This window comes from Rhinoraja longicauda, chromosome 1 (assembly GCF_053455715.1).
Source record: "Rhinoraja longicauda isolate Sanriku21f chromosome 1, sRhiLon1.1, whole genome shotgun sequence".
NCBI lineage: Eukaryota > Metazoa > Chordata > Chondrichthyes > Rajiformes > Arhynchobatidae > Rhinoraja > Rhinoraja longicauda.
In genome coordinates, this window is record NC_135953.1 from 85,259,526 (window position 1) to 85,287,176 (window position 27,651).

The 27,651-nt window shown below is 43.2% G+C and overlaps 1 protein-coding gene across 7 annotated transcripts in view; it reads right to left on the reverse strand.

Moving 5' to 3' along the window:
* The window catches only part of sec31a (SEC31 homolog A, COPII coat complex component), an 84,970-nt gene that overhangs the window by 33,729 nt on the left and 23,590 nt on the right, over positions 1-27,651 (reverse strand). For 6 of the 7 annotated variants that reach the window (XM_078401519.1, XM_078401482.1, XM_078401501.1 and 3 more), the window contains exons 10-20: positions 24,150-24,302; positions 23,303-23,536; positions 20,953-21,027; positions 20,704-20,757; positions 17,803-17,877; positions 16,681-16,786; positions 14,713-14,891; positions 14,501-14,627; positions 6,118-6,263; positions 2,709-2,882; positions 268-450 (exon numbers count right to left, since the gene is read on the reverse strand). In XM_078401519.1, the coding sequence (XP_078257645.1) occupies positions 268-450; positions 2,709-2,882; positions 6,118-6,263; positions 14,501-14,627; positions 14,713-14,891; positions 16,681-16,786; positions 17,803-17,877; positions 20,704-20,757; positions 20,953-21,027; positions 23,303-23,536; positions 24,150-24,302 (1,506 nt within the window). The remainder of the gene's footprint in view (positions 1-267; positions 451-2,708; positions 2,883-6,117; positions 6,264-14,500; positions 14,628-14,712; positions 14,892-16,680; positions 16,787-17,802; positions 17,878-20,703; positions 20,758-20,952; positions 21,028-23,302; positions 23,537-24,149; positions 24,303-27,651) is intronic. The other variant, XM_078401524.1, reaches the window with a different exon arrangement.

Genomic DNA, 27,651 nt, shown 5'->3' on the forward strand with positions numbered 1-27,651 from the left:
CAATATCGAATTCAGTTCAAAATATATTATAACCTAAATTTATAATATCATATAACAAGATATTGCAGAGCATGGAGACTTACCTTGGATCATATATTACTCTTAAACATTTTGTTAAATGTGCTGCGTAATTCTCACAAGGAGATTCCGCAAAGAAAAATTCAACACATAATTTATCCTATTTCATTTACTTTTAAAAATCACAAAGGTTCTACACCATATCAAAGGTTGGCCAGCCTTGGGTAAAAGAGACAGACGTGGTCTCACCTGTGGATAGTACTGCTGGGTGGGTGCCGTATGTCGTGGTTTCCCCTGGTAAAGTGAATGACCAGAACTTGCTCTGCCTCTTGGAGCTTGATGCTTCCCTTGAGATAAAGAAGCTGATTCTTGCCCTGCTGCATGTTCACCCTGGGCACGGAACAGTCTGTCTCGTAAATGTAGGATTACCATCTTTCAGGATTAAAAATGAGAAACAGAGAGATATTACTTTAAGGGAAAAGCCACAAAGGCAGTTCATTTCACCTCTCCTTCCTTTGAGGAGAGCTTTGATTAAGTGACACATTAGCAACATACCATAAAAGTCATTAATATTTTTCTTGTCAAACTAAGGATGTTTATTCTGCACTAAATGCAGCTAATATTTTTTTCTGGTCATTAATTCTGGAAAAAATAAAGTAGATATGCAGGAAACTGTCCATTATTACAACAACTTTCAACTCTTCCTCCCTTCATTGGTTAAAAATAGCAAATGTCCAACTGCAAACTCTATAAGGAAAGAGCAAATTTTAAATAAAAATGAACCCAGAATTGCATTCAGAGGAAAAGATGCATAATAATTCCATGTGTTAGCATGGCTGTTATATTTGGAAGTAATCTCTATCTTAAGTAAACCACAATTATTTTTGCAGACTTATTTTACAAGCAAAATTAATGTTTTACAAATCACTACAAATTCAATTGCAGTTTAAAAATGTATAAATAAATCAAACTGCAGTCTGTCACATTAATAGAATACAGCGACGTGATGTACACTGTGTGAATTTGGTGGATTTTCACATTTTAAATACAGCTATGCTGAATAAATAAACGCTTTCTCGCACACAAAAGGTGGTGGGTGTATGGAACGAGCTGCCAGAGGAGGTAGTTGAGGCAGGGACTATCATAACGTTTAAGAGACATTTGGACAGGTACATGGATAGAATAGGTTTAGAAGGATAGGGGCCAAGAGTGGGCTGAGACTAGTATAGATGGGGCATGTTGGTCGGCGTGACAAAGTCCACACTGTACGACTCTATGACAATGGTGCAGGAAGGAACTGCAGATGCTAGTTTAAACCGAAGATAAACGACAATGGTCTTGGACATTAGACATTAAGACTACTAAACACCGCACTCTGGGAAGCAGCATTGAGGAGTAGCAGCCCAATGATTCAAATATCTTCTGTGCTCCCAGTTATATTCTTTTGCTATGTGTATACACCTCAAGAACTTTTATTTTTATCCAATCTGATAATCCCATATGCTAACAAGCTCCCCACCTGAAAGCTGTCCTTCAAATTTAATTCATTTCTTCATTCTGCATTGACATTTAGTTATGAGATTACACATTTGTATTTTTTTGAAAAGGCAAGTTTTAACTGCTGATCAAATTTCCCTGAAATGGAGTGTCCACCCAGAGTTAGAGAGATGCAGCATGGAAACAGGTCGATCGATCCATCGAGTCTGAGCTGTCTGTATGTTTGTTCGTTTGTACGTTCTCCCTGTGACAGCATGGGTTTTCTCCGGGAGCCCAGTTTCCTCCCACATTCCAAAGAAATACAGGTTTTGTTGGTCAATTGACTCTGCAAAATTGTAAATCATCCCCAGAGTGTAGGCTAGTGCTAGCATCATAAGGTCCTAAGTGATGGGAGCAGAAATAGGCCATCCGGCCCATCAAAGACGTACGGGTATGTAGGTTAATTGGCTGGGTAAATGTAAAATGTAAAAATTGTCCCTAGTGGGTGTAGGATAGTGTTAATGTACGGGGATCACTGGGCGGCACGGACTTGGAGGGCCGAAAAGGCCTGTTTCCGGCTGTATATATATGATATGATGATATGATAAATCTACTCCGCCATTCTATCATGGATGATCTATCTCTCGCTCCTAACCCCATTCTCCTGCCTTTTCCCCCATAACCTCTCACACCTATACAAATCAAGAATTATATCTAACTCAGCCTTAAAAATATCCCCTGACTTGGCCTCCACAGCCTCCTTGTGGCAAAGAATTCCACGGATTCACCACCCTCTGACTAAAGAAATTCCTCCTCATCTCCTTCCTAAAGGGACATCCTTTAATTCTGAGGTTATGACCTCTAGTCCTGGACTCTCCCATGAGTGGAAACATACTCTCCACTCCCATTCTATCCAAGTCTTTTACGATTCGGTACGTTTCAAAGAGGTCTCTCCTCATTCAGCGAGTACAGGCCCAGTGCCGTCAAACGCTCATGATATGTTAACCCACTTCCTGGGATCATCTTGTAAACCTCCTCTGGACCTTCCCCAGAGCCAGCACATTGGCATTGGTATTATAGAATGTTTTTTCCTGCAAGTTTTGCCCGAACCAAAAAATGTGTTGATATACCCATCTTGATAAAATAGTTTACAAGACTATTTGGGATTATGTAACAGAAAGTGGGATCAAGGGCAAAATACTGTGCATCAGTACCTGATTTGCGTCGGTAGGCAGATAAGACAAAGCAGCAGCCAGACTTCCTTGGGCTGCCAGTAGACCAGCGTACTGACTCATCTTCTCTGCTAGAACAGCCCCAACTCCATTATTGTGTACTCCTTGGGTAAGTTCGATGGCTTTACGCAAAATCACTACTTTCTCAATGAGATCCTGAAAAGACCATTTTTTAAAAAAGGAACAAAATCAAGATTTTGGTAAAGGAAAATGTACCTACTGTGTTAATCAATAATTAATTAATCCTTTATTCGTCGCACAATGGGGAAATTTGCAGTGTTACAGCAGCAAAGTGGATAGCAAAAATAAATAAGCATTCATTAAAAAATAAAATAACGGTAATTATCTTTATTTACTGGTCTGCTGGGAGCAGTGCTGATTTTGCAGTCTGACGCCAGCAGGAAGGAAGGACCTCCTATATCTCTCCTTCACACACTTGGGGTGAAGAAGTCTGTCACTGAAGGAGCTGCTCAGTGCAGTGACAGTGTCCTGCATGGGGTGGGAAGAGTCGTCCAACAGTGATGATAGCTTTGCCATCAACCAGTGTTAGATCACTGGTTGCATTTGCAATTAAATGGAGGCAAACGAGACCACGTCAATACTGGTAGTGAAATAGACTATACAGGTCCTACCCAGATTACGACAAGGTTCTGTTCCGGAGAACAGTTCGTAACCCGAACAGTAGCCAAGTCAGAAATGCAGTTGCCACAAAGTTTCCACACAACAGAAGATGTCTGCAGCCCCGCACCACCTGGCAAACCCATCCTGCCTGTCGCCCAAATGTCCGCTCATGGAAACAGGCAGTAAGCAAGTTGGCCATTTGCAACCTGCTGAGGACCTGATGGAAGATTTGACACTTTAAAAAATATGAGCCTTTTGAAAAACTGAGCTGCAAATCTTCATTCTGCTATCCTGATGGGCTGCTGACCACAGGAGCATGCATTTTTATAATGTTAACTCTACGGATTCCTGGGTACAGGTTTGTTCATTTAATAATGTTAACCCTGTGGGCTCCTGGGCATTCTGGAGTCAGGTCACAACAAAGGTGCAGGGCAAACGTAGCATCTTTACTTCAGGTCAAACAACGGGAAGGTCTTGAGGAAATTTCCTGTTGGGAGAAGTGGTGCCAGCTGGGTGGGTACGAAATATTTGCCATATTTCAAGGTTCACTGCTCAGAAGATCCAGCCAATTTATGACACCGCTGCCTCGTGAGTATTGAGGATGCTGAACTTAAAAACTTGGCTCACATCCAATGTGCAGACTCTTGAGTCCTACAGTGTGCCAGTGGGGAATAGTACCTCAGACATACCACTGGCTTTAGATTCCCCATTGGATTAGTCTCTGTGCTAAGACAGGACAGAGTTCCACATTAATTCACTCAGACTGGTGGGATCACAGACACATTACACTCACACCAATCTTTTCCACTTGATCAGGAAAACAAATTCTTCTATAACCTAATCAGTTTTCAATATTTACAGAGGCCAATTAACCTACAAACCCACTCATTTTGGGATGTGGGAGGAAATAAAAGCACCGGGCGGAAACCCACACGGTTTAGTTTAGTTTAATTTAGAGATACAACGCAGAAACAGGCCCTTCAGCTCACTGAGTCTGTGCCGACCTACAATCACCCATACACTAGTTCTATCCTATATACTAGGGACAATTTAGTTTTAAAGGGAACATGGAAACTCCACACAGACAGCTGCCCTGGGTCTCTGGTGCCGTGAGGCAACAGCTCTACCAGCTGCACCACTGTGATGTCATTTCTCTTGCACAGTATCTGTTTGGAAACCTAACGTAAAAGGAACCTGTCCCACTCGCAGTCAAATCCATTAATATTACTACTCAATTAAACACCCCAAAATGCTTTTCTAATATTCAAGGACCACTCCAAGATCAGAGTGTACATCCTTTGGGGAGAGTTAATGACACCTTGTTGAATAGCATGCAAGGCTTTGCATTGTGAAATATGCTGTCTTTCAGAAAGCCTGTTTAAATCAAAGTTTAAAAGCCTGTTTAAAACATGATTATTCTAGTGGCACAGGTGAGGTCAAAGAAGCTATGACATAGTTCAAAGTGCAGGGATTCTTCCAGCATCGTGGTGAACATTACTCTGTGAACGGGCCTAGCACCAACACAGATTAACTTGTCACTCATGGCATTAATGATTGGAGCTATCTGGCTCGGTGCAAAAATAATCATTGCACTTTTCCACAAGATTATGCCCAGGAGTAATTAATCAGGGATGTGGAGAAGATATTTAATAAGATGCTGAATAAATACATGGTCCAATTCAGTAATTAACATTGAATGTTTTCAACACTGTGAAATACCACTGCACAGTCCTGTGAAGTGAAGGGATAATTCAAGTTGCCAATTCTAGTGGCACCTTTGGTGGAAAAAACAAAGTAAAACCTTAGTCTTCTATTGGAAAAATTACAGGGCGAGACTTGAGAACGAGAAGGTATCAGGCTCAGAAATCTTCCAGCCCAGACTTATGGGAAGGCTTGATATAAATGCAAATATGTCATCAAGGCTGCCTTTAGCCAGATGTTTTCACACAAAGATGCAACTCATAGTCATACAGCACAGAAACATGCTCTTTGGCCCAACTTGATCACGCCGACCAAAATGCCCCATCAATCTACACTCATCCCACTTGCCCACGTTTGGTCCATTTCCCTCTTTAGAGGGACTTGTGTAGATGGGATATCTTGGTCAGCATGGGCAGGTTGGGCTGAAGGTCCTGTTTCCGTGCTGTATGACTCTGCACTTGATAATTATAGCCAATTCATGCCTTTTAAATAAATAATTGTCGAAGATGAACAGCCAGATGCAAAAACAGCTTGCAAGGATAATTTTCACTTTAGCAAGTCAAAGGGAGTGCCATTGGGGACTTGCACTGCAATCAGCAAACACTGGGGAATAGAGAAGAGATCCCACTGGAATGTAAATGCGTCAAAACATTGCCTCTCAAGAAAGTATCGCAGTCTCCTTTCCTTAATATGTATAGGAAAGAACGGCAGATGCTGGTTTAAATAGAAGGTAGACACAAAATACTGGTGTAACTCTGGAGAGAAGGAATGGGTGACATTTTGGATCAAGACCCTTCTTCCCTTCTTCAGATTGAAGATGGGTCTCGACCCAAAACGTCACCCATTCCTTCTGTCCAGAGATGCTGCCTGACCCTGCTTGTGGACGATCAGCCATGATCACAATGAATGGCGGTGCTGGCTCGAAGGGCAGAATGGCCTTCTCCTGCACCTATTTTCTATGTTTCTATGTTTCCCACTGAGTTACTCCAGCATTTTGTGTCTACCATTCTTTCCTTAATAGATTCAAAAGGGGAACAGCATAGCCCCAATGACTTACAGCCAGACTAACCTGAAGAGCAAGAGGAGAGTTGCCATTCTGAGCTCTATCCCAGCAGACAACTACTTTCTCCACGTTACCGGCACAGATGTAGCACAGGCAAGCTTGAGCCTGAAGGCTGTTGTCTCCTTCACTCTCCAAACGTGCGCCCAAATAATCTTGGATGAAACAAAGAAAAACATTTTTTTAATATCTCACTTTAGATATTGGTTTGTCCCGTATGGGACTGCTCTTGTTCCGTATTAAGCCGGGGCGGGCACTGTAGGCCCGGACAGTGTAGGCACGGACCGTGTAGGCCCAGAGGTCCGGGCACCGCCTAACGGAGGTTGCATAGCAATCTGCCTCTCGGCCCAGGCGGCCGCCAATGGTGGAGCGGGAGCAGGTGGTCGCTGGCTGGGTGACGTCACCTTGTCCCTTATTTGAGAGTGAGATAGTTGGCACCCCTATCTATAATGCCAATACTAATGCCAATGTGCTGGCTCTGGAGGTTTATTTTGACTTTTGTTTCAAGTTAATTTCCATTTCTACTTTTAACTTGGAGACTGAGTGTACCTTCCATTCTCAAACCAAAGGTTAAAGTGTTACAAACATCAGACCACACGCTACGAACATGTTACACTTGTTTCCCAAATACCCCGCCCCTTTCAACTCATGCAATGTGTGCCGTGAATGAGTGACCAAGCGATGCACTCTGACAAGCAGCATTGAAGAGTAGCGGCCCAATGATTCACATCTCTGCCATGCTCCCAGTTATATTCTTTTGCTATGTATATACACCTCAAGAACTTTTATTTTGATTTAAGCTCCCTCACCTGAAAGCCGTCCTTCAAATTTAATTCATTTCTTTATTCTGCATTGACATTTAGTTATGAGTTTACACATTTGTATTTTTTTTAAAAGGCAAGTTTTAACCACTGATCAAATTTCCCTCAAATGAAGTGTCCACTCAAGAGTCAAAGAGATGGAGCATGGAAACAGGTCGTTCGATCCATCGAGTCCGAGCTGACCGTTTACACTAAACTTATATTAATCCTGTTTTTTTTTATTCACCTCACTTTCTCATGAACCCTCCTCTTCCCACCACCACCTTACACGCCCACAATTTAGCATCCAGTTAACAAACCAACCCACACGTCTTTGGAATGTGAGAAGAAATTGAAGCACCCGGAGAAAACCCATGCAGTCATTGGGAGAAGGTCCAACTCCCAACAGAAGGACCTAATGTCAGGATTCTGGCATTGTGAGGCAGCGGCTCTACTGGCAGGATCACTCTGTCGCCATCTCTAATTGTGAGTAAAAATATGTTGCATGGCTTACAGAAAAAACACCGATGAGACACTTCTTCTTGTATGCCAGACATACGGAGACAGTACGGTTGATTTAGCTAAAGCTGCAAGCCACAGGGAAGACTACAACTGCTTTCTCTGGAAGTGGCTAACGACTTCTGGAGAAACTAAACTTAGCTTAGGAAAACACATTAAAAGGTTGTTCATCACAAGATAGGCGGAAAGGTTGTTTGTCTCTGCCTATAAAGACTGACTGAATGTAACCAAGTCAGGCGGGACTCATACAGATGCTGGTCCTCTGAGAGACGCTCCCTCATAAGAGAATAAAATCAGGCAACCGTCGAGTAACTAACAACTAAGTGTGGACACTGAATTTATTTATCCACACTAATTCACCCCCAAATAGAGAGCTAGCACCAGCGTTAGACATGGTAAGCTAGAGTTTACGCTCAGATCAGCAGTTTCACAAACAACTGCACGGACGAATGCATTGTTCAGTTCAGCTGAACCACAGAAATCTCAAATGGGCCAGGTTCCACTCCATCTATATTGTTCACCAAACCACCTGGACTGCTGACTGTAGCCCTGCTATTGTTCACAACTCTGGTAAATAAATAGCTTCCCAGTAACAGTGTCTATACTGATACATTGGAAGCTGTGGACACGTTGGAATTGTAGTTCAGTGCAAGTCAGCACCATTTAACAGAAGAATGCAAGGGGAAGGTAGCCAGATGCTGCTTTGTTCCAGGATTATCCACAGTTGACGGGAAATGAGAAATGTTGATGGTCTTGGACATAAACGTTAAGAAACATAACGTAGAGATGCCACAAACCAGCGTCTGCTCTGAAATGAATAATGTTAATGATAAACAGAGATTTTACTCTGTACTTTCATTGATTACACTCATAAGTAAGCAGAGGAACACCCTCTCCTGGTTTACTCGAGATCAGTACAATTCAAAACATCATGTGATGAAAAACATCACAAACATACCTGTTGACCCTCTGAAGTTTGCATACAGGGCCAATAGATCGGTGGATGACGCAGTCAACCTAGGCCTGCACTTCATCCTCCAGCGCCTAGACCGCAAGGGGACCCATGCCAGGAGTCTGTTTGTGGACTTTAGCTCTGCATTTAACACCATTGTGCCAGAACTACTACACTACAAACTCTCCCAGCTGACTGTGCCTGAACCCCTCTGTCAGTTGATCATCAACTTCCTGACAGACAGGAAGCAGCATGTGAGGCTGGGAAAGCACATCTCGGACTCGCAGACCCTCAGCATAGGAGCTCCACAAGGCTGCGTACTCTCCCCTCTCCTTTACTCTCTCTACACCAGCGACTGCACCTCCACAGACTCCTCTGTCAAGCTCCTCAAGTTTGTGGATGACAATACCCTGATTGGACTGATCCAGGGTGGGGAGGAATCTGCCTACAGACGGGAAGTGACACAGCTGGCATCCTGGTGCCTTCGTAACAACCTGGAGCTCAATGCTCTCAAGACAGTGGAACTAATTGTAGACTTTCAAAGAGATCCCCCTCCCCTCCCCCCACTCATCATCAACAACATAATAGTCACATCTGTGGAGTCATTTAAGTTCCTTGGAACCATCGTCTCCAGGGACCTTAAATGGGGAGCCACCATCAACTCCACAAACAAAAAGGCCCAACAGAGGATGTACTTCCTGCAGCAACTGAAGAAACACAATCTGCCACAGGCAATGATGGTCCAATTCTATACTGCTATCACTGAGTCCGTCCTCACCTTCTCCATCATGGTCTGGTTTGGCTCAGCCACCAAGCACGACATCCGGAGGCTGCGATGGATCGTTCGCACAGCTGAGAAGGTTGCTGGCTGCAACCTTCCCCCCACTGACAAACTGTACACTGCAAGGGCCAGGAAGCGAGCGGGCAAGATCATCTCTGACCCCTCTCACCCTGGCCACATACTCTTTGAAGCACTTCCCTCTGGAAGGCGACTCCGGACTGTCAAAGCAGCCACAGCCAGACATAAAAACAGCTTTTTTTTCACGAGTTGTAGTTCTGCTCAATAACCAAAGTCTGTAATTTCTTTTTTTGCTCTGGTTTATCTTCACCCACATGTTTAGACCATAATGTTGTATCTTTATTGTTTTGATGTGGTTATGCTTTATTCTTAATTGTTAACTGTATGTTTGTGTTGTCATTTGTGAGCGGAGCACCAAGGCACATTCCTTGATATGCACATACTTGGCCAATAAACTTATTCATTCATCAATGGAATTTGAACATAGTCAAAGGGTTATTACCCTGCACCTGCCTGCTCTCTGCCAATTGAGCTTTTTATTGTACCTCAGTGTACGTGCCAATAAACTAAACTAAACTAAACAAACCATGGCTCTCCGCTCTTGGTGAGCAGCTAATTTTACAGCATATAATCCTCCAACATTTTGCCATCTCCAAAGGTATCCCACTACTGGCCATATCTTCCCATCTCCACCCCTTTCAGCTTTCTGCTGAGACTGTTCTCCCCGCAACTCCCTGGTGAACTTGTTCCTTCCCACCCAAACCACCCCCTCCCCAGGTACTTTCTCCAGCAACCGCAGAAGGTGCAACACCTGTTCCTTTACCTCCCCCCTCGACTCCACCCAAAGAGTGGGGATAAATGGGTCCCTTTCAGAATGGCAGGCAGTGACTAGTGGGGTAACGCAAGGCTCGGTGCTGGGACCGCAGCTATTTACAATATACATTAATGACTTGGATGAAGGGATTAAAAGTACCATTAGCAAATTTGCAGATGATACAAAGCTGTGTGGTAGTGTGAACTGTGAGGAAGATGCTATGAGGTTGCAAGGTGACTTGGACAGGTTGTGTGAGTGGGCGGATGCATGGCAGATGCAGTATAAGTGCGAGGTTATCCGCTTTGGTGGTAAGAATAGGAAGGCAGATTATTATCTGAATGGTGTCAAGTTAGGAAAAGGGGACGTACAACGAGATCTGGGTGTCCTAGTGCATCAGTCACTGAAAGGAAGCATGCAGGTACAGCAGGCAGTGAAGAAAGCCAATGGAATGTTGGCCTTCATAACAAGAGGAGTTGAGTATCGGAGCAAAGAGGTCCTTCTGCAGTTGTACAGGGCCCTAGTGAGACCGCACCTGGAGTACTGTGTGCAGTTTTGGTCTCCAAATTTGAGGAAGGATATTCTTGCTATTGAGGGCGTGCAGCGTAGGTTTACTAGGTTAATTCCCGGAATGGCGGGACTGTCATATGTTGAAAGACTGGAGCGACTAGGCTTGTATACACTGGAATTTAGAAGGATGAGAGGGGATCTTATTGAAACATATAAGATTATTAAGGGGTTGGACACGCTGGAGACAGGAAACATGTTCCCAATATTGGGGGAGTCCAGAACCAGGGGCCACAGCTTAAGAATAAGGGGGAGGCCATTTAGAACGGAGATGAGGAAAAGCTTTTTCAGTCAGAGAGTTGTAAATCTGTGGAATTCTCTGCTTCAGAAGGCAGTGGAGACCAGTTCTCTGAATGCATTCAATAGAGAGCTAGATAGAGCTCTTAAGGATAGCGGAGTCAGGGGGTATGGGGAGAAAGCAGGAACGGGGTACTGATTGAGAATGATCAGCCATGATCACATTGAATGGTGGTGCAGGCTCGAAGGGCCGAATGGCCTACTCCTGCACCTATTGTCTATTGTCTTTTCAGGTGAGGCAGAGGTTCACTTGCACCTCCTCCAACCTCATCTACTGTATCCTCTGTTCCAGGTGTCAACTTCTTTACATCGGTGAGACCAAGCGCAGGCACAGCGATCGTTTCACTGAACACCTTCGCTCAGTCCCTCTTAACCTGCCTGATCTTCCGGTTGCTCAGCACTTCAACCCACCCTGCCATTCCCAAACTGACCTTTCTGTCCTGGGCCTCCTCCATTGTCAGAGTGAGGCCCAGCGCAAATTGGAGGAACAGCACCTCATATTTCGATTGGGTAGCTTACACCCCAGCAGTATGAACATTGACTTTTCTAACTTCAAATAGTCCTTGCTTTTCCTCTCTATCCCCTCCCCCTTCCCAGTTCCCCTACCAGTCTTACTGCCTCCGACTACATTGACCCACCCACTCCCCTGACATCAGTCTGAAAAAGGGTCTCAACCCGAAACGTCACCCATTCCTTCTCTCCAGAGATGCTGCCTGTCCCGCTGAGTTACTCCAGCATTTTGTGTCTGCCAGCTCATTTTACAGGTTCAGTTCCTGAACAGGTGACTCTGAAAGTTGATCTTTCTTGACAGCACTTTGGATGTCATAACCACAATGTGAGCAGTTTTACACCTTATCAGCATTTCTTTCTTACCTTTACCAAAATAAAATATATTTCTATGAAACTACATCCCATATCACTGAAATACGAGCAGAAGATTAATATTAGATTTATTTAAAAATTGCTATTTTGGCACTCTGTGCATATCAATCCGAGAGAAATAATGAGATAATATAATTAGATGAATTGTCCCAAGTGTGTGTCGGATAAAACTAGTGTACAGGTGATTGTGGTCAGGGTGGACGCAGTGGGCCGAAGGGCCTATTTCCACATTGTACCTCTAAACTAAACAACAACCTCTCCCTCAATATCAGGAAGATGAGGAAGCAAGTTATCGACTTTATGCCAAAGTGGGGTATATGCCCCAATCAGAATCAAAGGTGCCGAAATGGATGAGAGCTTCAAGTTCCTTGGAGTAAATATTACCACAATCTGTCGTGGCTGTCTCTTCAATGTGGTTGGTCCACGACAGATTGTGGTAATATTTACTCCAAGGAACTTGAAGCTCTCATCCACAACTGATGAATTCACGACCTCCGCTTTCAAAACTTCAGGATGCAGGTCATCAGGCCCTGTAATTTATCAGCTTTTAGTTCAATGAGTTGCTAAAACATTTTTCAAAGCAAAACTCATGCAAACCGACCAACGATCCCCGCACATTAACACTATCCTACACATACTAGGGCCAATTTACATTTATTACAAGCTAATTAACCTCCAAACCTATACGTCTTTGGAGTGTGGAAGGAAACCGAAGATTTTGGAGAAAACCCAGGGATAACTCCGTACAGACAGCACCCGTAGTCAGGATCAAACCTGGCACTGTAAGCGCTGTAAGACAGCAACTCTACTGCTGCGCCACCGTGCACCATTTAGGCAACATCATGGTAAATCTTCGCAGCACTCTCTCCAGCCCAACTAAATCCTTCCTATTGTGTGATGACCAATATTAGTATGCAATATTTCAAATGTGGTATAACCAGTATTTTCTAAAGTTGCAACATAATGACTCATCTTTGTATTCTATGCTCTGACTTAAGAAGGCCAACATGCCCTATCCACCCATGCTTTTACTTTCAGCGGACTATGGACTTGGACCCCTAGGTGTCTCTATGTTCATCAACATTCCATTGTGCCCTGCTATTTAGGCATATGTCCTACCGTATTTTGAAATGCATCAGCTCGCACATGTTGGGATTAAATTCCATCTGCAATAATCCACACAATTTTGCATCTGATCTATATTCTGCTGTAAACTTAGAAACACTTTCTTGCTATCCACAACACCAAAAATGTTTGTTCATCTACAAATGTACAAGTGGTGCCCTTTACATTTATATCCAACTCATTAATATATATTACAAACAACATAGGTCCGAGCACTGATCCCTGCAGTGTTCCACTAGTCACAGACCTCCAGATATTCCACTACCACCAATCCACTTCTTTGTCCAATTAGCCAGCCTGCCATGCTGTCTGAAGAAGGGTCTCGACCCGAAACATCACCCATTCCTTCTCTCCTGAGATGCTGCCTGACCTGCTGAGTTACTCCAGCATTTTGTGAATAAATACCATCGATTTGTACCAGCATCTGCAGTTATTTTCTTATATAGCCAGCCTGCCATGGATTAGTTAACCTTTTGGACCAGGCAACGATGCAGAATCTTGTCGTCCGCCTTACTAATGTAGACAACATTTAGCAATTTGCCCATCAATTTACTTAGGATCGGCCTCCTCCATAACAATCAAATTAGCAGTACAGGACTTCCCCTGCAAAAAGCCATGCTGGCTCTCCCTGGTCAGCCCCTGCCTTTCATACATCAATCCTGCCTTCTCCATAACTTCCCTACCTATGACATAAAGCTCACTTGCCTGCAGTTTCCTGGTTACTTTCCAGCCCTGGTCACTTTGCAATCTGAAATGGTGATTAGTTTGTGCTCATTTATTTCCATTTGTGCCCGATTCACCCATCTTGCAACAAATGCTGCATGCATTAAGATAAAGAACTGTCAGCTCATCAGAACTCTCCCCGAACTGTTTGAGTTTAAAAGCTAGCCCCAGCTCCGTCCAAGTGAAACTCCCTTTTTCTCACATACAGGTGCCAGTGCCAACTGATGGATTTCAGTTTTCATTTTTTCCTACATCAATCTGAGATAGGTGTTCAACTCTCGACCTTAATTGACTGCATGCATATTTCCACATAGCTTGGGTAGTAACCTTACAATTACCACCTCTGTGGTTTGACTTTTTATTTTGGATCCCAATTACTCACACACCTTCAGTGGAACCTCCTCCTTTGTCCAATCTTTGTCAATGGTTCCCACTTAAACCCTGAAGCTGGATCTTTCCCCTCACACCAGGTTCCACTACAGCCCTGGGGAGATGTCCTTCAATCCTGGCACCAGGTCGTCAACACAGGCTTCGAGACTCATGGTCACAGTTACAGAGAATGGTGTCTATCCCCCTAACCACACTGCCCCTGCATGCTAATGCATTGCAGCATTCCCTTCCATTCCCCCAAATAGAATATCCCCATTGCACTAGGATACAAGGATCCGTTTTCTCATCCTCTCTACAGTCTGCTCTCATCCCCACAGGCTGCAAGAATTGTGTATCAAATAAAAATGCAATTGCTGGTATTCTGAAACAAATACAAAATAAAATGCTGGAAATACTCAGCAGGTCAGGCAGCAAGTCTGGTGGGAGAGGCAAAGTTAATGTTTTAGGTCGTATTGAATCAAACTTTATGAATCTTGTTATTTACATCACAGACACTCTAGACCATCGGGCAAAGTAATTGTACTCACCGCACAGTGTGGCAAACTCATCAGGCCCAACATATGTCAACAAGGCAGCCAAAGCTTCTTTCCAATTCTGAAGATCACATGACTGTAAAATTTCTTTCCAATCCCTTGTCACCACAGCATCTATCAACTAAACATTACATCCAAAAGTTAAGGACAATATTAATGCATCATAATAAAAATCAAAACAGTGGTCAAAGCAAAAACCAACTTACCCTGGTAATCTTGCTTTTTGTTTTGGCAAAGTATTTTTTTTGCGTCTTAGCCAGAAGTTCCTGGCCTCCAGCGATCGCCAAGATGATGGCATCAGCCATTCGATTATCATGCAAGCACAGATCAACGGCTCCTTCAAAGTTGCCTGTCAACAAGGCCTGGGTAATCAACCCGTCAACATCTGCGGAACGGAAGGGAATTTTTAAAACACATCTTCTCGCCAAAATATCTTCGTCCAATCTGTGCAGCATGGGTCCCCTTCAACATAAAACTGAAGGATTGTCAGCAGCATTATCAGGGGAATCATCTATTGGATGAGGCAATGAACTGAGCCCCTCTCAGCTCAGGTGGATATAAAATACCCCAAGACGCGACCAAGAACAGCAGATTCTGTTGGTGAGCCGGTCAACATTGCTCCTGCAAGTACTGCCATTAAAAGCAATTCACTGAGCACCTATTGCATGAGGTTTGTGAGACTATGATCTGCACAAATTAATTGCTACATCAATCTATACCAAGTGCTGTGTGTTAAAAGTCATCCATTTGATGCAGATCTCCTGTGTTATCCAGGAAACTTAATGAGCAAATTCATTCTTTCCCTTTCCTGAGCCAAAATTTGCACAATTCTAATTATGCACAGGACTGAAATTGGCACGCAAAGGCAAGAAAAACAAGATGCATTCACAGAATCTGACCTTTTATTGTTTGCATTGAGAAGATTATGAAACTAAGGACTTTGGGCTTTTTATGCATTAGTGTTGGGGTTGGAGTTATTACTTCATTAACATTTAAAAAATATATATATATTTTACTATATGTTATTATAAGTAGTGTTTTTACAAACCTGTTATGTTCCTGCAAGTAAGAAATTTATTATTCCATTGTCAGCATATATGACAATTAAACATTCTTGACTCTCAACTTGAAACTTAAATGCAATAAAAGACCCAACAAAAATCATTATATAAGAAATGTTAGAAATTATTGTCCTGAGGAATCTGATGCTTTGGGAGCAAGGTTAAAGGAAACAATCTCTGCCATGACGATCCCGGGAGGACTACCAACACTCCAATAAATCAGTAAAATAAAAATCACATGCAATTTGCTCAAAATGATATTTTATACAGAAGGTACTGCATAGGGCAAGTGATATTCCCCTTTACATAGAAAGGGGACTTTGCAAATTTGCTGATCTTTAATAGTGATGGTGGATTAATTTCCCTGGTTTTGGACATATGTTCCAGAAGGGATTTAAAGCCAGAATAATTTATGACGTAAAACATCAGGCTCTGCTCATTATTCAAATTAAAACATTTGGTGAAACAGAGGCAACTCCCATTCCAGCAAGAGCTGATGCAGACACATTGGACCAAATGGCCTCACTCTTCCCATTTTATAAATATTAAAATCACAAGTTTTATAAACGTTTTTTCTTGGAAAATCTAAAAATTAATTTTAGATTTTAGGGCTGAGATTTATTGGGTCAACTATCAAACAAAAAGGTTACCTAAATAAAAGGTTGTGGCACCACCTGGGGGTCAAGCCACTTACTGATCAAGTCAAGTCAAGTCAAGTCAAATTTATTTGTCACATACACATACTCGATGTGCAGTGAAATGAAAGTGGCAATGCCTGCGGGTTGTGCACAAATCAAACCTTCGTCACCAGAACTGGGACGATCACGTGACAGGGAGATGACAGTTGACAGTTGGAAATGAGAATTGACAGTTGGAGATGAGAGTTGAGTTGGAGATGAGAAGCTCAGCTCGAGTCCACGAGTGAACAGACGTGTGGTGCTCCTCTCAACAGCAACAAGCACCTAACTGTTCTCCCAACTGAGCGTGCGTGTGTTCAACCACTGTTTCGTTAATAAAACCCGTTTGATTCACAACGCTTGGTTTACTACAAGGTATTGATTTTTGCGTACATTTCTTTTGAAAACGAATCAAACCCTTGTACAATCTAATTACCTCCACTGACAGAGATATTGAATTTTGTTTCTTTCTCAACTTGCTTCTCGGATGTGGCCATGTTTAGGTCCAAATCCTCCTCATCCTCTTCATGCTCATCGTCTGTCTATTGAGCAACAAATACAGAACTAAATGCATATAATATAGAAAGCACAAACAATTCATGTTATCATTGGTATTTGCACTCAAAATACAATCACAGAATTACATGGGTTCAGTTTGCTACTTGCATAATTGGTGGGGGATGTAACCTATTATAACGTGAACATCAATAACTGTTTGTAGTTTTATTCCTTCTGTGATGCAGTCATAAAATAGATTGTGAAGCACAGTCCAACTCCAGATTGTAATGTACCCACTTAAGGCAGACCGCAAACACAGTTCCAGACTAGATCACACTTTTCCTCGATGGTTCAGTCAGTTTCTCCAGCAGTGAGCACTGGAATTACTGGAGCACCGAAACAAGCACGGCTCGATTCACAAGTTTATTCCATTAACTGATCTCAGACAGAGCAGCAGCACAACTGGCCTCAGTTAAAGAAAGGAAAGTCAGCTGTCGCTCCCAATCTAGGTAACATCTAGATAGACACAAAATGCTGGAATATCTCAGCGGGACAGGCAGCATCTCTGGAGAGAAGGAATAGGCGACTTTTCGGGTCAAGACCATTCTTTAGACTGAAACGCAGCCCATTCCTTCTCTCCAGAGATGTTGGCTGTCTCGCTGAGTTACTCCAGCATTTTGTCTATCTTTGTTGTAGTTCCTCCCTTCACACCAGGTAACATCTAGCATTCATGTTAGGAAATGTACATGGACATCAGAAAAATATACACCCGCTTACAATGACCTTTCACCATAAACATGCCAGAATGTAGTGTAAGGGCCATTTACCCTTGGAAATGGAGGAACAATTTATCCCACCAAGGGGTTAGCATCTTCACGGAAAGCAGAAAATGGGAAGTGAAATCCCATTTGAAAAACAATTAAGAAGGAACATTCACTTCCAAGGTCGATAAATGCAAATTTCAAGATGAGATGAGGGATTTTAAAGGAAAAATAGCACAATTCGCACAAAGTATCACTATGTACAATGACAAAGAAATAAAGTGGGATTTATTTGATACCTCCCCTAGGAACTGATCTTCCATAGCAAGGCTGTCTTCAGCACTCTCTGCTGTCTGCTCAGAGTCTCCAGGATCCTTAAAGTGGAAGTGTTAGATGACAACATCATAAGGAGTAGGAAGCAGCAGTAAAGCCAGAAAATAACAATACCAAGGACCAAAATGGGGTCAGGAACTTATTCCACAAGTGATAAAGATCACAATGCCAAAGGTCTGCAATGGAGACTTGTAAACTATTTAATTAAAGTTAACGAGGAACTGCAAATGATTCAAGTCATCACTTGCAATGATTCTAATGATATACCTAAATATTAAATCTAAATATATTAGAAAATTACAATGACTCAGATAGTTATATGATGGGCTGCTGCTAATTATGGGTCCCATCCAGATTTATCTCTTCCTGGTACGTGTGGGTTAATGTAAAACTATTACATAATCCAGCATTGCAATGGCAACTCCCTTAGAAGGACCACTAGGTGGCTGGTGCAGCAAACACTCATCCCACCAGTGTAGGACTGGCCACCCTGAGAGTGAAACACAGCATAAAGGCAAAGCAGAGGACGTCTTGTTCTGCAACCTATGCATCTTCCCTGATCCATGAGAACTCTGCTCGCAAAGGTGTTTAAAAACATGGCATCCCTCAACAATAACTTCTCTCTCCCCCCACAGTTCAAAATAATCAACCAAAAAGATTAAAATGTTTAATTAAAAATAAAAATTGTATGCTTGAATTTTGATCGTATAGCTCTAACCTGAAGGCAAAGATGAGCGCAGGGTACCTAGGTCATAATGACCCCTGTAAGGGGGTCAAAGGTTACAGGTTGAAGGCACAATAGGCTTGAGAAGGAAAAAAGATCAGCCATCATTGAATAATGGAGCAGACTCGATGGGCCAAATGGCCTAATTCTGTTCCTGGGTCTTGTGGCCTTTTAAAAAAACTAAAGCAGTGTGAAATATGTTAACACCCTGTTATTTTGCCCCACCTATTCATTTTGTACTTTTAATATGGTGACGCTATTTGGCGTTCAGGTTTTATGGAGTTATTGTGCTCAACAGCAGAGGTGCCTTGTTATTTATTGCCAACAACGTGGATGTTCAGTGCAAGAATATCTGATATTCAGCTTGCTTAATTCACACATGCCAAGCTGGGGCAAAAGTAATTTATTTCATTTTGCCTACTGGTTAGATTGTTATCGTTACCATTGTAAGCCACTTGCACAGCCTGCATTGGCCATGTTCTTACCTGGATGCATATCACCCTACCCTCATCTCCAGACCCAAGCCCTGCTTAGGAGGAGCATAATATTACACCCTCTCCTCCGGCCTGCAATCCCTTTCCCTGAATTCAGGAGAACATTCCTAACTACATTAATTTGTTACCCTCCTGTTTTGATCCCTTAGGATGAAACTATCCAACTGTTTCTTCCAGTTTGGATTTAAATTCACGACACAAAGGGGGAACTATTGCCTTGTGCCCAATGAAACATTTAAATATTTAACTTTAAGAGATATGCCAGCCAGTTTGATCACACTTTATTCTTCTTGTGGAATAATGTTCTTCCCATGGTTTGTATCATAGTAGTAATATCAATACAAATCAAACAGCTAAAATCAAAGACTTTTCAGGTTACACAATGATTTAATTTAGTAATTAGCACAATTTAATAAAAGGTTACTCGGTCAAATCAAAATGATAATTCAGAGTAGTAGTGTTGCGATTAGAGATTGAGGCAAGAAGGTAATGAGAAATAAGGAGCGTTCAAAGAAATCAGAGGGTTGATAGGTAAATAGGGAAAATAGTTTTAATAGGCAGCACAATGGCGTAGCTGTTGCTTTACAGCACCAAAGACCCGGGTTTGATTCTGATCCTCGGGTGCTGTTTGTGTGGAGTTTGCATGTGCTCCCTGTGATCGCATGGGTTTCCTCCTCGTGCTCTGGTTTCCTCCCAAATCCCAAAGACGTGCGGGTTTGTAGGTTAATTGGCCTCTGTAAATTGCCCTTTGTGTGTTGGGAGTGGATGCAAAAGTTGGATAACATAGAACTAGTGTGCATGGATGATCGATGGTCGGCGTGGACTCGGTGAACTGAAGCCCCTGAAAGAGCATGCGGCCAAGCTCACTGCACATCTCAGCTTGAATCAGTTCTTGCTCATTCCACACCATGTCCTTTATCCAACAAGGGACATCCCAATCCATCCTCTCCTTGTTCTGATGTCTCATGCACCCCCTTCCCTTTGGTCACCACTTGGAAGCATGCCTTCACCGCCTTTTAATACAAGAGATCTGAAATTTCGTATGATTTAACATGCTTAAAAAGCTACCTCTTCCAATATGCTTTTAATCATCTTGTCTGATGTCTCCCGCTTTGGCTCAATTATCATTTGTTGAGAACCTGTACAGTATTTTTGGGAGATGTTGATTTAGCTGCTGATTGAGCAACCTACCCAACGTACTCACTGTTGAGTCCAATGCCACGGGATATATGCAGGGTACGGAACAAGTGACTGAACTGATATCATCTATTGCACGCCCCGACCAAAGTCTCACGTTTCACCCTCTAACTAGGAACACTCAGAGTGGCGGTGAGGGAAAACGTTCAAGAGGAATGTCCGAGTGAGAAAGTTGTTAATGAAGAGCAAAGACCACTACACCTTTAAAGGGAAGAGTAGATAAATAATTCAAGCAGAGGAAAGTGCGATCTGCAGGAAGAGGACTGGGGCATTAATTATATATTTTTCACAAAGAACTGACATAGGTATGCTAGACTGCAGGATCTCTTGAATGTAAATTCGAAACAAGCTGAGAATGAGTGTTATTTTTAGCACAATTATTCTTCTCGTATCACAGCCTGCAGGAGCAGAGACTTGCGCTACGTTTCCTCTGCTTTATACAATCTTTATACCTGATCTGCTGGAAGGCCAATCTTGTCTGCACCACTTTGCAGCACCGTTGCAATCTGAAGCAAAAATGCACAACATCAAGGTTAAATGGTGCCACTGCAAGAGAAACATGTTGTTAAACTAGCAGTCATCACCTGACTTTCCAAGTACATGTCTGCAATTAATCTTTTCACCAATAGACCAGTGATTCCTACAATTAACCTCTGGTCTGTTTTTTTAACCTCACTGATATCAGTAATAAATGTTCCTACCTTCTCTGTAAGTTCTTCTTGTTTGTATCCTAGAAGCTCCAAGTACTTATTACGATGATCCTTCTCAAAGTTAACCTGCACAAAAGACCGAGAAATCAACATGCGTGACGATACATTAAGAATCAGATTAGCTTGTCAGATATACCTGGGTGCAATGAAATTCTTTGTTCACATGAAGCTCACAGAGTTTGCCAAAAGCCGACAAAAATGATAAATACACGAGGAGTGCAAAACAGCAGAATGATGCAAGACTGCAGTGCAATCTGAACCAACGTTCTCAGCCAGCCCATGTAACCGTGCTGTGCTATGCAATACATTTAGCCAGAAAATGTCACATAATGGAGATGAAAAGACTGTACATACTGGATTCAAAACAGAAAACAGTCTGCAAATGACGGAGAGAAAACAGAAAATAAAGGAAGCAAAGAGTGGGAAAGAAAGGGAGAGAGAGCAAGGGCGGGCAGGAAGCTGGGAAATGGGGACTGAGTGAATAAAGGATGAGGGAGGGTGACCTAGGGTGAGTCTGAATAGATTGTGGCTACTGTTAGCGGTTATTTCCTCAATGGACGCTGTCGGGCGGCAAATCTGAGGATGTGTTTGTGAGTGGACTCGTGTTTACATTGGCTTAAACTGTACACCTGATCCAGCATTTCGTGTTTTAATGGAGTAAAGCCTGAGCATGCATTCAAACTTCATTGACGTTTTATCCACTTCAGCTTTCACAAAACCCCTCAGTGTCCACACATGGATCCACATCACGCGATCCTAGGTTTGATCCCTTGTTTGTACTGCGTGAGCCAATCTCATCGTGGATGGTGTTGTCACACAGTTATAATTACCCTCTGCCCTGCTTAGTAGAGCAATGAGCAAATGGGCAGCACTCCTGTCCTTTACCAGCTAACAATGATCGATGGAGCAGGATAATGTTTCAACACTGGACAAGATTAGGATCAGGTTCTGTGGCAGGGCTTGTGCTGTTGAACAGCCTGCTGATATTGAATGTACGGCCTCACACTGAGTGAGGGAGGACCCTGAGGGAACTGAGTGAGAGAGGACCTGAAACGTCACCCATTCCTTCTCTCCCGAGATGCTGCCTAACCTGCTGAGTTACTCCAGCATTTTGTGAATAAATACCTTCGATTTGTACCAGCATCTGCAGTTATTTTCTTACACTAATGGTGGAGCAGTGATCTCACAAAAAGACAATGGATTTTGAACACAAAAAAAATAAAACAGTGGCAGAGAGAAAGAAGATCTTGCCACTCAACACAGTTCAAATGAAATTAGACGTAAAGTATTCTGTGCATGCCTCTGTTACCTGAGTTACAACATGGGCTTGGAGCCATGCAGTATCCATGGGGAGGGAATGGAATGTAGTTGAAACCTGATAGATTACAATGAATCATGAAAGCCGATGACTTTCCATTTAGTTGTCCCGTTGGACCAGAAGACCACATCCTAGTCCCCCCCCTGGGTCTATTATTGTTATGTTTAACAAGATACAATGAAAAACATTTTTGGCATTTTGTCCAGGTAAATCTTCTATATAAGGCTATACATCTATACACAAACGTGCAGCTACAGGAAAGGTACAGATACAAACAGTGCAAGGGCTGCAACAAAGTACACATGGAGATCCATTCTTATCATTTTCAGACAACCCTGGGATTTTGAGATCACTAATGCCAACTCTCACATCTCTGGGATGTGGAAGAAAAACTGACTCATGCTCACATTGAATCATCAACCACAGCTGGCACTGCAGAGCCAACAAGCCAAGTTTAATCCTGACCTCAGATGCTCTCTGTGTGGATTTTGCATATTCTCCCTGTGAAGGTAGGTCTCCTCTGATTTTCTCCCACATCTCAAAAAAGTATTGGTTGATAGGTTAATTAGTCACTATAAATTGCCCTGTGTTATGTAGGTGAGTGGTGAAATCTGAAAGTTAGAGGGGCAGCGGAATGATTGAAAGGAATGTGGGAAGTGTAAGGTGTGTTAGGGTGGAATTAATGTGAAAATAATATGGAATAACTTATGCGACATAGAGAACCTATCTCTCTCATAGAACCTATGATTCTCTGATACCTGGAGAAGCTCATTCAGATACAAACTCCACCCAGATAGCTCCAGAGTTGAAGGTGGGTCTTCTTTGACTCAAGGCATTCAAATAGGTATTGCACGACTTTCAGATTCCACAAAAATAAATTCAGGGAAACTTTGAAAGGGCTGCAAAGTCGGAAACTTAAAACATGTGCCTTCAGTAACTTTATCTACAAGTTCACAAATATACGTTAGAGTTCAAAAGCAAGTTGTCAAGAGTCCCAACAATCCTTCCTTCGTTTGTTCTCACCTTTAAGAACCCCCAAACATTTCTCTCAAAGTCGGTCTGAGCAGCGTTAATTTTTGATTGACAATACTCCACAAAGCTTCCTGAATGGATGGTATTCTGCAGCTCGTTGGAACGGTTCAGAAGCTCGGACTCGGTAACGACCTGGCTGACGAACACTTGGAACGGGGCTTCCTGCTGCTGCTGGGCCTGGGCCTGAGGCTTCAGATTCTGAAACGTCACCAGCTTTCCTCCAAACTTCACCACAAACATTGGCAGGACATCAGGCAAATATGCCACAGAGAGAAAGAAAAACAGGCCACGAGTTAGGTTCACTTTACAACATTGGCAAGTACATAATTATAGGTCAAGTTAATCAACAAAATGGGCTATCACAACATTAAATAAATCACTGCAAAAGCACAAGTGGAAGTGTGATACAATGTGGGTTGTCAACTACACTCACTCCGTCAATGGAGGGGTAATGGTCAAGTTTTTCCTCATTATAGAGAAGTGATTTGGGGGGGAGTTAAATAAAATGGAAGAATTGTGAAGAATGAAATGATATAGTTTAATTTAGTTTAGTTTAGAGATATGGCTTGGAAACAGGCCCTTCAGCCCACCAAGTCCGCTCCAACCAGTGATTGATTGCCCATACACTAGTTCCATCCTACACACGAGGGACAATTTACAGAGGCCATTCATTCAGTCATTACTCAGTTATTCTGCTGGATAACAGGAGCTGGAGATTGGAGATGCATCGTCCAGCACAAAAAAATCAAATCCAGGGAGAGGGGAGAAAGCTGGAAAACCTCAGGCATTTCCCAAATTATGCACCGTGTGGTAGATGACGAGAGTTTTCTGAACTTACAGCAAATGTAGCTCCCACGGGGCGGCGGATCCACTTGGGAGGCTTTTTCAGAGGCAGCACGGCACTGGGCTGGGTGATGGACTGAGGGAGATGCAAGGGAGGAAGAGCTTGTCCTGTACCGAATGGATCCAAGTTCCCAAAGGAGGAGGAAATCTACAGAGCAAGAGAGAGCATGAATGCACATTTGGAAATAAAGAGACATCACTTAAGAATTCAGATAGATGCTTACACCAAGGTTATTGCTGTAACCTGACCAAAAGGCTTCAATATTCTCACTGTGTCTACAGTGGCTCATCATCATAGAGTGATGCAGCGTGGAAACAGGTCCTTCGGCCCAACCTGACCATACCAGCCATTGTTTTCCGGATCGTATCTCTGGTCGCTCTGCGGCCTAACATCATGGAGCTGGAGGTCTTGCCTGGGGCTGACCTTGAGTCCCCGCGGGGGCGTGGATTCATCATCTGAGCCTGTGATCCCTTGCCTGGGATCGACGCTCCAATGCAGCGTGCGGACTTTAACATCAGGAGCTCGCAGTCTCGTGTTGAGACCGGTCGGGAGCTCCAAAAGCTGCATGAGGTTCGACTGGTCCCGACCCGGGGTAGATCGCCGGCGCGGGGGCGCTGAGATCCCCCCCCGATGCAGGAGCTTGATCGCCCCGACAAGGAAGGCTCACCACCGGCAACGGGAGTCAAGATCATCCCGTCAACGAAAGGTTAGAGCCCCCGACCGCAGGAGGACAAAGAAGGGAGAGATTTAACTTTTTTTTCACCTTCTATCACAGTGAGGATTGTGGAGGAGTCACTGTGGTGGATGTTCATGTTAAAATGTATTTTGTGTGTCCTGTTGCTTTTTATTGTTATAACTGTATGGCAAATGAAGTTCCTCGTATGTTGCAAAACAAACTTGGCCAATAAAGTTTTTTTTTGTGATAACCGGTTCCAACCAAAAATTTGATTCTAATTCTAATTTGATTCTAACACCTGTTCTAATCAAGAACCCTTGACACCTGTTCTAATCAAGAATGTGTCCGTTTCCACCTTACAAATATCCACTGACTTGGCCTCCACAGCCCTCCACAGAATAACTACCCTCTGACTAAAGAAGTTCCTCTTCACCTCCTTTCTAAAAGAGCACCTTTTAATTCTGAGGCTATGACCTCTGGTCCTAAAATCCTCCAACCATGGAAACATCCTTTCCACATCCACTCTATCTATGCCTTTCATTACTCTGTAAGTTTCAATGAGTAAACGCCCAGTGCTGTCAAACGCTCATCAAATGCTAGCCCATTCATTCCTGGAATCTTTCTTGTAAACCTCCTCTGGACCCTCTCCAGAGCCAGCACATCCTTCCTCAGATATGGGGCCCAAATTTGCTCACAGTACTCCAAATGCAGCCTGATCAGTGCCTTATAGGGCCTCAGCATTACATCTGTTTTTGTATTCCAGTCCTCTTGATATATTGTATTGTATTGTAGTGTAATTAATTTATTAGCCAAGTATGTAAAAACATACAAGGAATTTGATTTGCAATACAGTCATACCAAAAAAAACAACAAGACACACAACTACATAAAAATTAATATAAACATCCACCACAGCGCACTGTGATGGAAGGCAATAACGTTTTATCTTCTTCCCTCCTATTCTCCCGCGGTCGGGGCAACCATCTGCAGTCGGGGCGATCAAAGCTCCCGCAGCCGGCGACCGAAGTCGGGGCGATCGAAGCTCCCGTGATCGGGGTGGTCGAAGTTGGAGCTCTCAAAGTCGATCCCTAACCAAGCTCCACGATGTTAAGTCTGCAGTCTCCCGCGGTTGGAGCTCCCGAAATCAATCCCCAGCAAAGGGACCACCAGCTCCATGATGTTAGACCGCAGTGCGGGCGGAGATACGATACGGAAAACGTCGCATCTCCGTCGAGGAAAGTGATTTTAAAAAGTTTCTCCCCCCCCCACACAAATACAAAACTAAAGATACACTAAAACATATATTTAACAACAGACTAAAATCAACAAAAGAAGAAAAGGAGGAGACAGACTTTTGGCGAGGCTACCATTGTACGCTGGCAATGAATTTGCCAACCTTACTACCGATTCGACTTGCAAATTAACTTTTTGGGAGTCCTACACCAGCACTCCTAAGTCCCTTTGCGTCGATTTCATGATTCTCTCTCCATTGAGAAAATAATCTATGCCTTTATTCTTATTACCAAAATGCTTGACTCTGCACTTTGCTAACTGTATTTCATCTGCCACTTCTCTGCCCACTCTCCTAACCTGTCCAAGTCCTTCTGCGGACTCCTTGCTTCCTCTACACTGCCTGCCCCTCCAACTATCTGCAAACATGGCCACAAAGCTTTCAATCTCTTTATCCAAATCATGAATATTCAACGTGAAGAGCAGTGGCCCCAGCACCATCCCTTGCGGAACTCCGCTAGTCACTGGCAACCAACCTGAAAAGGCACCTTTTAATGCAACTCTTTGCCTTCTGCCATCCAGCCAACCCGCTCTCCATGCTAGTATCTTCCCTTTAATACCACGGGCTCACATCTTCCCTAGCAGCCTGACTTGCGGCACCTTATCGAAGGCCTTCTGAAATTCTATGTAAACATCTACAGCCTCCCCTCGGTCTGTCCTGCTATTAACTTCCTCTAAGAACTCCAGCAGATTCATCAGACAAGCTCTTCCCTGCACAAAACCATGCTGACCGTCCTATTTTATCGTGAACTTCCAAGTACTGCGTAACCTCTTCCTTTATAATCGACTCTAAAATCTTACCAACCACGAAGTCAGGCTAACTGGTCTATAGTTTCCGCTCTTCTGCTTTGCTCCCTTCTTGTGCTGCGGGGTGATATTTGCAAATTTCCAATCTGCAGGAACTACTCCGAACTCTAGTGGTTCTGGAAATATCGCAACTAATGCCTCCACAATCTCTGAGGCCACCTCCTTCAGAACCCTGGGGTGCAGTCCATTCGGTCCAGGTGACCTGCAACATGACCTCCCAACTTCTATACTCAATACTCTAACTGATGAAAGCCAATGTGCCAAAAGCCTTTATGACCACCTTACGACTCCACCTTCAAGGAACCATGCACCTGCATTCCTAGATCCCTCTGCTCTACAACACTCCACAGAGCCCTACCATTCACTGTGAAGGTCCTGCCTATGCTAGACTTCCCAAAATGCAACACCTCACATTTCTGTGTGTTAAATTCAACCATCAACCATTCCTCAGCCCACCTGGCCAATCGACCAAGATCCTGCTGCAATTTTTCACAACCATCTTCGCTATCTGCAAAACCACCCACTTTTGTATCAGCAGCAAACTTGCTAATCTTGCCATGGATGTTATCATCCAAATCATTGATGTAGATGACAAACAGTAACAGGCCCAGCACCAAACCCTGAGGCACATCACTAGTCACAGGCCTCCAGTCGAAAAACAAACTTCGACCATCACCCTCTGCTTCCTTCCATTAAGTCAATTTTCTATCCATTCAGCTATCT